Raw genomic sequence first — 12,924 nt, forward strand, 5'->3', positions numbered from 1 at the left:
TGTTCAATTTTTCTTTTTTAGCTTGAAAGTACTTTACTAATTATCTGTGAAAATGGCTATATTCTTGAAGCTCCACTTCCAACCATAAATCTAGAAGAGGATGATCATGATGTAGTCTCCTATGAAATCAAAGACATGTGCTTAAAATGTTTCCATTTTTCAAGTGTCAAATCTAAGATTCTGGTATGGAATATTACTGAAGCATTATCTTCTAATAATTTCCTTTCCTTAGAATGTAAAATATCCTGTGTTAAGTGCTGACGGAATACAGAAAAGAATAAAACATAGGTCCGGAACTTAAGAAGTTTATAATCTGGTAGGAAAGCAGCTATTAGAAGGCAATAGTAAATAGATATGGAAATCAAAATGCAAAGAAGGAAATTTTAGGGGTCTGCAGAAGAAAAGAGAGAGGATTCTGATAGAGGGATATTGGAGAAGGTCAAAGATGACTGCCTGGAAGTGACATTTGGTACCTAAAGAATAGGAAAGGCCAGGCACATTGGCTCATGCCTGTCATCCCAGCACTTTGGGAGGCTGAGGTGGGAGGATTGCTTGAGCCCAGGAGTTTATGGTTGCAGTGAGCTATGATTGCACCACTGAACTCCAGCCCAGGTGACAGAGTGAGACCCTGTCTCAAGAAAAAAAAATAGGGGGAATTTTGAGAGGTGAAAATAGGACGATGGCAATAAAGGCTGGAAGAACATCCCAAGAGAACACAGAGTTATGAGTGTTTTCAAGAAATGAGGAATAGATCAATAAAATATAGGTAGGCAATTTGTGGAGGGATGTTTCAAGAGTCTGTGACCAATGCATGGGGCTCCTTAAATGCCAGCCAAGACATTTCATTTTAGACCATTGAGATCCATTGTGAGTTTGTGAGGAGAGGATTGATGTGATGATATCATGTAAGTTAGGAAGATAATTGTGAGGGGTGAACAGAATGAAGTGGTAAAAGATGGGAGGTGGAAATACCAGTGTCAGAGGGCTTTTGCAAAGGACAATTGATAGATGATGAAGGCCAAACTCACAGTATTACTAAAGTTGGAAGCAACTTTCCTTGTGGACTCTTTCAGTCTGCCTAATTCCTGGGTTAACAGTGATAGGCTCCAAGAGAAGTTATATTTAGCTTCTCTATTAGGAAAAAAATGACCAAATAATTTCTGTAAAACCAAGATTAATAGGGATAGAACAAAAATGAGTCATTCCAATGATTTAAAAGTTTTAATGATAAAAAATATATTCTCACATTGGTGAGTATTTTTAAATACTATTTTTACAGAGCTGTGTATCTTTCTATTTTCATTGTCATCCCCAATGGTGTAAATGAACGAATGAGTCATAATTGTTTTTATACCTACTTAATGTTTCTTTTAAAAGAGATCAATAGAAATTGAAAAGAGGGAGAGACAAAGGAAGTTGAAGGAAAAAATAAGGGAAGAAAGGAGGAACAAGCTAGCAGCAGAGATGGGAGAAGATGGAGAAAAAGAATTTCAGGAGGAGGAAGAGGAGGAAGAGGAGGAGGAGGAAGAAGAGCCTTTACCGGAAATATTTATTCCATCAACCCCCTCTCCCATCCTCTGTGGATTTTACTCGGAGCCAGGGAAGTTCTGGGTTTCTTTGGTAGGTAACAATGTAACAATTTTTACCTCAATCATATTTCAATATAGTTTGTAGTTATTGTAACTTCATTCTTTCTTGCTCTTATGTTAAGATTTCACTTATCTATTTTTTTTTAGATTTCATTTATTAAATACTATTGAAGTTGTGAGTTTTGGTGAATGAATGTGGGATACAGTTGTTTTAAAATAATCTTAACATCTTTTTTATATGTCTACTTGTGCAGATAATTGTACAGATAAATCTATAGATTATCTATTATCTGCTTGCCAATCATAATGTTCCAGGCAGGTCAAAGTGGAGAAGGATCAAGTGTAGAAAGGCAAAAGGCTAGGGGTTTTTCCAACCAAGACTGTTGTTTTTTAATTTTGGAAAGAATAGCTTTCATGGCAGTACTATCCAGTAGACTTTTCTTACTTCTCATTATCTACAACTATGCTATGTGGTCACATGCAAGTCTAGGAAGATAAGTGTTTTCAGATGGTCTAATTGCCACCCTGAACAAAACCAGAACTTGGCTCATAAGGAAGAAGGGAAAAATGGATATTAGGAAGAAAGTATCAGGGCCTATCACAATGCTGTAGGAGTACATTCTCCAATTATACATTTTTTACTCTTTGCCTGAAATATTTTATTGATCTACTACAAAGCAAGATTTCCTTCATTATAATTTTGTCACAATTTTCAGTTTCATCCACCAAAAAAAAAAAAAAAAAAATTCACAAAAGTGTATGTGGAAGATCATTACTAATTCATCACTGGTCCTAGGTCTTTAGCCAGGCCAGTGCACTGACTAGCCAAGGACTGTTGCTGTAAGGAGTGATGAGTGTTGACTTTTTCCCTCCTCAACTTTTCCTAGAACTATATCTTTTGTATTACTAAGGAGGCAAGCAGAAAGAAGGATGGAAAATAGCACTGGAGGCATCATAGGACGTCATGTATTAGTTCCTCTACCCTTTCTGCCTGTCTTCTGTGTTTTATAAAACAATTGTAAATGACTACTATTGTATGGAGTTCAATGGATAAAGGGATAAAGAAAACATGGTTCCTCTCTCCAGGAAGTCTTCATTTGAGGGACAGAAGTACAGAAACAATTAACTGTAATACAATGCAATAAATTTCCAGTGTCCTGGAAATATAGATGCAAAAATTACTTATTATTTAACAAACATATTTGAGCCAGGGGCAGAGGTGCATGTCTGTAGTCCCAGCTACTCAAGAGGCTGAGGTGGGAAGATTGCTTGAGCCCAGGAGTTCAAGACCAGCCTGTATAATATAGTGAGACCCCATCTCAAACAACAACAACAACAACAATAACAAAACACAAACAGAAAACCCCACGCATATTTAGTACTTACTCTTAGGGTTTCCAAGTAAAATTACATAGTACATACTTACACTAAAAATTATTTTTAGCTGGGTGCAGTGTCTCACACCTGTAATCCCAGTACTTTGGGAGGCCAAGGCGGGTGGATCACGAGGTCAGGAAATTGAGACCATCCTGGCCAACATGGTGAAATCCCGTCTCTACTAAAATACAAAAAATTAGCCGAGCATGGTAGCAGATGCCTGTAGTCCCAGCTGCTCGGGAGGCCAAGGCAGGGGAATCACTTGAACCCAGGAGGTGAAGGTTGCAGTGAGCCGAGATTGTGCCACTGCACTCCAGCCTGGTGACAGAGCAAGACTCCATCTCAAAAAAAAAAAAAAATATATATATATATAGATAGATAGATAGATAGATAGATAGATATTATATCTCTCTCTCTATATATTTTTGTCTGAAATTTAAATTTAATAGATGACCTTTATTTTCATTTGCTGAATATGACAACCTACTTATTCTGTACCAGGTATTTTTCTAAGTAATTTACTTAACCAACCATAAAATAAGTGCTATTATTTTTTGCATTTTATATATGAAGAAACCAAGGCATGGAAATGTTAGGCATTTTATCCAAGGCCATATAACTAATGAGAAGTGAAACTAGGATCTGGACTCAAGCATTCTAGCTCCAGAGTTCATACCCTTAACCATTAAGCTACACTGGTGAACAAGGTTAAAGTATAGTTAACAGAGGTAGCAAAACTTGAGCCAACAATTTGACAACTCTGTGCCTGCAGCCAAACAAATGGTGAAGAAAAACCCATCTCATTTTGAAGTAATGACTGCAGTCCTCAAATCAATACTCACACTGCAGCCGATTCTACTGCCCAGCCATATTCACTTTCCAAATTATTGCATTAAGTCTTTCTTCTCCCCTCAAACATTTTGTACCTTCTCTTACTCTTCAATGATAACCTCATCTCACATTTCACAGAAAAAAATAAAAGCAGATGGAATTTCCTTTTCTTGTCTCAATTAGATGTAACACCCTATAGGGATCTCTATACCTTTTGTCTGCTTTATCTATTGTTATAATTGGAGAACAGTCCCTTGCAACTCTCCAAGGACACTGTTCCCAAGAGCTCCTTGATCCCATCCCTTCTCATTTTCTCAAAAATTTTGCTCCTGAGATAAACCACTTGGTCTCCTGTATCATCAATTTCTGTCTTTTCTATTCAGTTATTATCATGAGCATACAAACATGCTCTAGTACTAATTTTAATTATATTTCCTTAACCTCTCTTTCTTTCTGCCCCCCTGCTCTATTACATAAAAAATTACTGAAAGAATCATCTGTAATCATTGGCTTAACTTATCCACCTCCTATTTGACTTCAGTCCCTTCCAGCAGGGCTTCTATCTCCATCACTTCACTAATGATGACAAGCTCAGAGGTCAATTCTCTGTCCATTTGACTTTTTGGAACATTTAACAGAGTTGATCCCTCATACTTCTCGAATGTTTTCTTCTCTTGGCTTCTAAGACATTACACTCTTCTGGCCACTCCATTTCAGCCTCTTTTGCTGGCTTCTCATGTGCAGAACAAGCTCTGAAGTTTGAAATACTCCAGAGTGTGGCCTTGGGCCCCCTCATTCTTGCTAAGGTAACTTTACACAGTCTGATGACTTTAAATATCACTTATCTTCCAGTGAATCTCAAATATTTATCTCTAGTCCTGACCTCTCCCCTCCACTTAGACTTGTATATACAACTTGACAATGCTCCTTGGCCCTCAAAATTAACCTGTCCAAGACATTACTTTTAAACCATACATGTCCCATACAAACCTGCTCCATCTCCATCTCAGTAAATGAGACAATCATCCATGTAGTTACTATGCCAAAACCTTGAAGTTATTAAGGACCCTTCTCTTTCCTTTACTATTTGATACCCTTATATCGAAAGTAGGTCTCTTGTAAACAGTATATGGTTAGGCTTAAAAGAATCCTATAGGATTATATTTATCTTTTTAAAAAGTACTATGTTCATTTATATTTAATGTAATTACCGATATATTTTAGTTTAAATCTACCATCTTAGTAATTATTTCTATTTGTCACACTCGTTCTAAATTTCTTTTGTTTCCCTTTTCCACCTTCTATTGAGTGATTGGGTAATTTTTTCTACAGTTTTCTTCCTCTACTAGATTATTAGTTATACATTCTTTTACTTTTCTTTTAGAGGTGATTTTATTTATTTATTTATTTTTGTTTTTGAGACAGAGTCTCACTCATTCTGTTGCCCAGGCTGGAATGCAGTGGTGACATTTCGGCTCACTACAGCCTCTACTTCCCAGGTTCAAGTGATCCTCCTGCCTTAGTTTCCCAAGTAGCTGGGATTATAGGCATGTGCCAACATGCGTGGTTAAAAGGTGTAGTTTCTTCATTTTTATTTTGTTTGCAGTTTGTAGCACTCTAAATTTCAACATCTCTCTTCAGTTTTAGAAAATTCTCAGCCGTTATCTACCACAATGTTGCTTCTGGCCTATCTTTTCACTCTCTTGTTCTAGGACCCCAACTTCATATGTATTACATCCTTCTCATTATGTTCCTTATGTATCTTACATCATTCAAGATTTTCCATCCTTTTTCTCTCTCTCCATGCTTTAGCCTATTTTTTTCTGATCTCTGTTCCAGCTTCATAACTGTCTTTTATTTTAAAGTTTGTTTTTCCAATTGTTTTTTATTGAAGTAAAAGACACATAAAATTGACCATCTTAAGCATTTTTAAGTGTACAGCTCAGTAGTACTAAATGCATTCACAATGTTGTGACATCATCACCAACATCCGTCTCCACTGTCCTCCTCATCCTGTCACACTGAAATTCCCATACCCATCAAATGATAACTCCTGATCTTCCCTTCTCTCAGCCCCTGGCAACCATCACTCTACTTTCTTTTTCTATGATTTTGACTACTCTAAGTATCTCAAATAAGTGAAATTATATAGTATCTGTCTCTTTATGACTGGCTTGTTTCACTTGGCATAATTTCCCCAAGTTTCATCCATGATGCGGCATACGTCAGAATTTCCTTTCAAGGCTGAATAATATTCCATTTTAAGTATGTACCGTATTTTGCTTATATACTCAGTCATCAATAGACACTTGGGGCCAAGCATGGTGGCTCATGCCTGTAATCCTAGCACTTTAGGAGGTCAAGGCAGGTGGATCACTTGAAGCCAGGAGTTCCAGACCAGCCTGGCCAACAGGGCAAAACCCCATCTCTACTAAAAATAGAAAAAATTAGATGGGTGCAGTGGCTCACACCTGCTAGCTACCCGGGAGGCCAAGGCAGGAGAATGGCTTGAACTTGGGAGGTGGAAGTTGCAGTAAGCCAAGATGGCACCACTGCATTCTAGCCTGGGTGACAGAGTGAGACCCCATCTCAAAATAAACACTCAAAAATAGGCACGTGGATTGCTCCCACCTTTTGGCTATTGTGAATAATGCTGCTATGAATGAGGTGGGTGTTCAAATACCTCTTTGAGACCCTGACTGAACCCTGGGAATGATTATTTCTTTCTCCATAAGTCCATGAGATTGCAGATAGCTTTGTCCAGCTTCTTAGCCTCTCAGCTGCCACTTTAAGAACTGACAGTTGCTCCGGGGAGTAAAGCAGTGTCAAATGCCAGGCTCACTTCTGGCTTTCCCTCTTGTTTGGATCTTGCGATTTTGGTAGCTTTCCAATGCCTTCAAACACATTTAGAAAATTTGTTCTGGTTGTTCTCAGTTGGAGAGTTCGGCTGAAACAATCTAGTCTGCCATTGTCAAAAGTGAAAACTTAGTAATTTGATTTTCAGAGGTGACCATGTTGTTACCTTCTCTTTCTTATTTATTCTTTTATTGTTCATAAAGTTGTTCTGACCCTTAATTTGTTTCCTATAATAAGGAGTCTCAGTAATAAGGAAATTAGAGTTGGAGCAATATAGCTCTTCCAGTTGATCATTCATCTTGTCACTACATGGATAAATTTTTCTGAAATAGCCCTTTCTGGAAAATTAACAGTGTTTATAGTTACCTTAAACTGAAAACTAGCTGTAAAAACGAGGACGTGCAGAACCCTATTATTTGTTACTGCTTATTCAGAATAATGCTTGAAGACATAAAATGAAATTCTATAGGTAAGGAGTCAGAAGTGATCTCTCTCTTGTACTGGCTTGTAAATGAAAACAAATCATCATAAGGTTTTTATTATAATTATATAGTTGTGCATAAATGGATAAAGGAGATGATTTATAGAAATAATAAATCTATAATCATAGAAATTATGTAGAAGTAGATGTTTGAAAACATCTATTTTATGTTTTCAAATTTGAAATAATAAAAAAATTCTCATGCATTTATGTGTGTTATATTCAAGTACCACCTTCTATGTTACTTATCTCTTTTCTAGGGTGACTATGATTCTGGTTTTCTGTATCACTGCGAGTTCCCCCCTTGTGATAAAAACAGTGATTTCAAGGAACAAAAAGATGAACCTATCGATGTCCGTTATCTTGAGGATACAGAGGATAATCCCATCCAAACTATCACTTTCAAGTGAGCAGTATTTCAAAAAGCTTTAAAAAAACCATATCCCATATCCCATTAGTATCTATGCTTTTGTCCATCATGGATATTGTCAATTTTTAGAGATCCATCCAAATGAAGGGGTACTCAAAAAATATTTTGTTAAATAAATAAATGAATAAATATAATCAAAGCTAATACTGAAATTACATTTAAATACCCCCACCAAATATTCTGTCAGTATTTTTGTTTATAGCACAATTGAATTGCATGGATTTACATTCTGTTACCTAGGAGGATGCTACTTACATAGTCAGAAATGAAGGTTCAGGGTTACAGTTATTCTGGAGAAATCACAATTGAATCATTAGCCCTTTGATAGTGGAGAACTAGGCATATATGCCAGTTATTCCTCTGACGACCCAATATAATAGCTCCAAATTTCAAATTGGCCCTTTTTCTCTGTTCTTTTGTATTAGTTTGCTAGGGCTGCCACAATAAAACACCACAGACTAGGTGGCTTAAACAGCAGAATCTTTTTTCTCACAGTTCTGGAGGCTGGAGTTCCAAGATCAAGGTGTCAGCAGCTTGGTTTCTTTTGAGGCCTCTCTCCTTGACTTATAGATATCTGCCTTCTTGCATGATCTTTTCTCTGGGTGCCTGTCATCCCTGATGTTTCTGTCTGTATCCTAATCTCTTCTTCTTCTATTTTTTTTTTAATTATTATACTTTAAGTTCAAGGGTGCATATGCACAACATGCACATTTGTTACATAGGTATACATGTGCCATGTTGGCTTACTGCACCTATCAACTCATCATTTATATTAGGTATTTCTCCTAATACTATCCTTCCCCCAGCCCCCACTCCCCAACAGGCCCTGGTGTGTGATGTTCCCTGCCCTGTGTCCGTGTGTTCTTGTTGTTCAGTTCCCACCTATGAGTGAGAACATGCAGTGTTTGATTTTCTGTCCTTGTGATAGTTTGCTAAGAATGATGGTTTCCACCTGCATCCATGTCCCTGCAAAGGATATGAACTCAACCTTTTTTATGGCTGCATAGTATTCCATGGTATATATGTGCCACATTTTCTTAATCCAGTCTATCACTGATGGACATTTGGGTTGGTTCCAAGTCTTTGTTATTGTGAATGGTGCCACAATAAACATACATGTACATGTGTCTTTATAGTAGCATGATTTATAATCCTTTGGGTATATACCCAATAATGGGATCACTGGGTCAAATAGTATTTCTAGTTGTAGATCTTTGAGGAATCGCCACACTGTCTTTCACAATGGTTGAACTAATTTACACTCCCACCGGCAGCGTAAAAGTGTTCCTATTTTTCCACATCCTCTCCAGCATCTGTTGTTTCCTGACTTTTTAATGATCACTGTTCTAACTGGTGTGAGATGGTATCTCACTGTGGTTTTGATTTGCATTTCTCTGATGATCAGTGGTGATGAGCACTTTTTCATGTGTCTGTTGGCAGCATAAATGTCTTCTTTTGAGAAGTGTCTGTTCATATCCTTTGCCCACCTTTTGATGGGATTGTTTGTTGTTTTTTTTTTTTCCTGTAAATTTGTTTAAGTTATTTGTAGATTCTGGATATTAGCCCTTTGTCAGACGGGTAGATTGCAAACATTTTCTCCCATTCTGTAGGTTGCCTGTTCACTCTGATGATTGTTTCTTTTGCTGTACAGAAGCGCTTTAGTTTAATTAGATCCCATTTGTCTATTTTGGTTTCTGTTGCCATTGCTTTTGGTGTTTTAGACATGAAGTCTTTGTCCATGCCTATATCCTGAATGGTATCGCCTAGGTTTTCTTCTAGGGCTTTTATGACTTTAGGTCTTACATTTAAGTCTTTAATCCATCTTGAGTTACTTTTTGTATAACGCGTAAGGAAGGGATACAGTTTCAGCTTTCTACATATGGCTAGTCAGTTTTCCCAGCACCATTTATTAAATAAGGAATGCTTTCCCCATTTCTTGTTTTTGTCAGGTTTGTCAAAGATCAGATGGTTGTAGATGTGTGGTGTTATTTCTGAGGCCTCTGTTCTGTTCCATTGGTCTGTATATCTGTTTTGGTACCAGTACCATGCTGTTTTGGTTACTATAGCCTTGTAGTATAGTTTGAAGTCAGGTAGTGTAATGCCTCCAGCTTTGTTCTTTTGCTTAGGATTGTCTTGGCTATGCAGGCTCTTTTTTGGTTACATATGAACTTTAAAGTAGTTTTTTCCAATTCCGTGAAGAAAGTCATTGGTAGCTTGACCAATGATGGCATTGAATCTATGAATTACCTTGGGCAGTATGGCCATGTTCACAGTATTGATTCTTCATATTTATGAACATGAAATATTCTTCCATTTGTTTGTATCCTCTTTTATTTCATTGAGCAGTGGTTTGTAGTTCTCCTTGAAGAGGCCCTTCACATCCCTTGTAAGTTGGATTCCTAGGTATTTTATTCTTTTCATAGCAGTTGTGAATGGGAGTTCACTCATGATTTGGCTCTCTGTTTGTTACTGCTGTATAGGAATGCTTGTGATTTTTGCATATTGATTTTGTATCCTGAGACTTTGCCGCAGTTGTTTATCAGCTTAAGGAGATTCTGGCCTGAGACGATGGGGTTTTCTAAATATACAATCATGTCATCTGCAAATAGGCACAATTTGACTTCCTCTTTTCCTAACTGAATATCCTTTATTTCCTTCTGTAGCCTGTTTGCCCTGGCCAGAACTTCCAACACTGTGTTGAATAGGAGTGGTGAGAGAGCACATCCTTGTCTTGTGCCAGTTTTCAAAGGGAATGTGCTTCCACTTTGCCCATTCAGTATGATATTGGCTGTGGGTTTGTCATAAATAGCTCTTACTATTTTGAGGTACATTCCATCAATACCTAGTTTATTGAGAGTTTTTAGCATGAAGGCTGTTGAATTTTGTTGAATGCCTTTTCTGCATCTATTGAGATAATCATGTGGTTTTTGTCTTTGGTTCTGTTTATGTGATGGATTACGTTTATTGATTTGTGAATGTTGAACCAGCCTTGCATCCCAGGGACGAAGCCCACTTGATCATGGTGGATAAGCTTTTTGATGTGCTGCTGGATTTGGTTTGCCAGTATTTTATTGAGGATTTTTGCATTGATGTTCATCAGGGATATTGGTCTAAAATTCTCTTTTTTTTGTTGTGTCTCTGCCATGCTTTGGTTTCAGGATGATGCTGGTCTCGTAAAATGAGTTAGGGAGGATTTCCTCTTTTTCTATTGATTGGAATAGTTTCAGAAGGAGTGGTACCAGCTCCTCTTTGTACCTCTGGTAGAATTTGGCTGTGAATCTGTCTGGTCCAGGACTTTTTTTGGTTGGTAGGGTATTAATTATTGCCTCAATTTCAGAACCTGTTATTGGTCTATTCAGAGATTCAACTTCTTCCTGGTTTAGTCTTGGGAGGGTGTATGTGTCCAGGGATTTATCCATTTCTTCTAGAATTTCTAGTTTATTTGCCTAGAGGTGTTTATAGTATTCTCTGATGGTAGTTTGTATTTCTGTAGGATCAGTGGTGATATCCCCTATATCATTTTTTATTGCATCTATTTGATTCTTCTCTCTTCTTCTTTATTAGTCTTGCTAGCGGTCTATCAATTTTGTTGATCTTTTCAAAAAAAACCAGCTCCTGGATTCATTGATTTTTTGCAGGGTTTTTTATGTCTCTATCTCCTTCAGTTCTGCTCTGATCTTAGTTATTTCTTGCCTTCTGCTAGCTTTTGAATTTGTTTGCTCTTGCTTTTCTAGTTCTTTTAATTGTAATGTTAGGGTGTTGATTTTAAGTCTTTCCTGCTTTCTCTTGTGGACATTTAGTGCTATAAATTTCCCTCTACACACTGCTTTAAATGTGTCCCAGAGATTCTGGTACGTTGTGTCCTTGTTCTCATTGGTTTCAAAGAACATCTTTATTTCTGCCTTCATTTCGTTATTTACCCAGTAGTCATTCAGGAGCAGATTGTTCAGTTTCTATGTAGTTGTGCAGTTTTGATTGGATTTATTAATCCTGAGTTCTAATTTGATTCCACTGTGGTCTGAGAGACAGTTTGTTGTGATTTCTATTCTTTTACATTTCTTGAGGAGTGTTTTACTTCCAATTATGTGGTCAATTTTAGAATAAGTATGATGTGGTCCTGACAAGAATGTATATTCTGTTGATTTGGGATGCAGAGTTCTGTAGATGTCTATTAGGTCCGCTTGGCACAGAGCTGAGTTCAAATCCTGGATATCCTTGTTAGCCTTCTGTCTCGTTGATCTGTCTAATATTGACAGTGGGGTGTTAAAGTCTCCCATTATTATTGTGTGGGAGTCTAAGTCTCTTTGTAGGCCTCTAAGAACTTGCTTTATGAATCTGGGTGCTCCTGCATTGGGTGCTTATATATTTAGGATAGTTATCTCTTCTTGTTGAATTGATCCCTTTACCATTATGTAATGGCCTTCTTTGTCTCTTTTGATCTTTGTTGGTTTAAACTCTGTTTTATCAGAGATTAGGATTGCAACGCCTGCTTTTTTTGCTTTCCATTTGCTTGGTAGATCTTCCTCCATCCCTTTATTTTGATCCTGTGTGTATCTCTGCATGTGAGATGGGTCTCCTGAATACAGCACACAGATGGATCATGACTCTTTATCCAAATTTGCCAGTCTGTGTCTTTTAATTGGAGCATTTAGCCTATTTACATTTAAGGTTAATATTGTTATGTGTGAATTTGATCCTGTCATTTTGATGTTAGCTGGTTATTTTGCCTGTTAATTGATGCAGTTTCTTCATAGAATCAATGGTCTTTACAATTTGGCATGTTTTTCAGTGCCAGGTGGTTCCTTTCCATGTTTAGTACTTCCTTCCAGAGCTCTTGTAAGGCAGGCCTGGTGGTGACAAAATCTCTCAGCATTTGCTTGTCTGTAAAGGATTTTATTTCTCCTTCACTGATGGAGCTTAGTTTGGCTGGATATGAAATTCTGGGTTGAAAATTCTTTTCTTTAAGAATATTGAATATTGGCCCCCACTCTCTTCTGGCTTGTAGGGTTTCTGCAGAGAGATCTGCTGTTAGTCTGATGGGCTTCCCTTTGTGGGTAACCTGACCTTTCTCTCTGGCTGCCCTTAACATTTTTTCCTTTGTTTCAACCTTGGTGAATGTGACAATTATGTTCTTGGGGTTGCTCTTTTCAAGGAGAATCTTTGTGGTGTTCTCTGTGTTTCCTGAATTTGAATGTTGGCCTGCCTTGCTAGATTGGGGAAGTTCTCCTGAATGATATCCTGAAGAGTGTTTTCTAACTTGGTTCTATTTTCCCCATCATTTACAGGCACACCAATCAAACGTGGATTTGGTCTTTTCATGTAGTCCCATATTTCTTGGAGACTTTGTTCATTTCTTTTTA

At 37.4% G+C, this 12,924-nt stretch overlaps 1 protein-coding gene across 8 annotated transcripts in view; it reads left to right on the forward strand.

The window, feature by feature from the left end:
* Positions 1-12,924, forward strand: part of LOC105470390 (cilia and flagella associated protein 44) — a 150,139-nt gene that overhangs the window by 60,674 nt on the left and 76,541 nt on the right. For 7 of the 8 annotated variants that reach the window (XR_011620348.1, XM_011722332.2, XM_071092407.1 and 4 more), the window contains 3 exons: positions 22-183; positions 1,378-1,620; positions 7,395-7,540. Coding sequence is in view for 7 of the 8 variants with exons in the window: in XM_011722332.2 (XP_011720634.1) it covers positions 22-183; positions 1,378-1,620; positions 7,395-7,540 (551 nt within the window). In the remaining variant the exon portion in view is untranslated. The remainder of the gene's footprint in view (positions 1-21; positions 184-1,377; positions 1,621-7,394; positions 7,541-12,924) is intronic. The other variant, XM_024789295.2, reaches the window with a different exon arrangement.

The sequence above is a fragment of the Macaca nemestrina genome, chromosome 2 (assembly GCF_043159975.1).
Source record: "Macaca nemestrina isolate mMacNem1 chromosome 2, mMacNem.hap1, whole genome shotgun sequence".
Classification (NCBI taxonomy): Eukaryota; Metazoa; Chordata; class Mammalia; order Primates; family Cercopithecidae; genus Macaca; species Macaca nemestrina.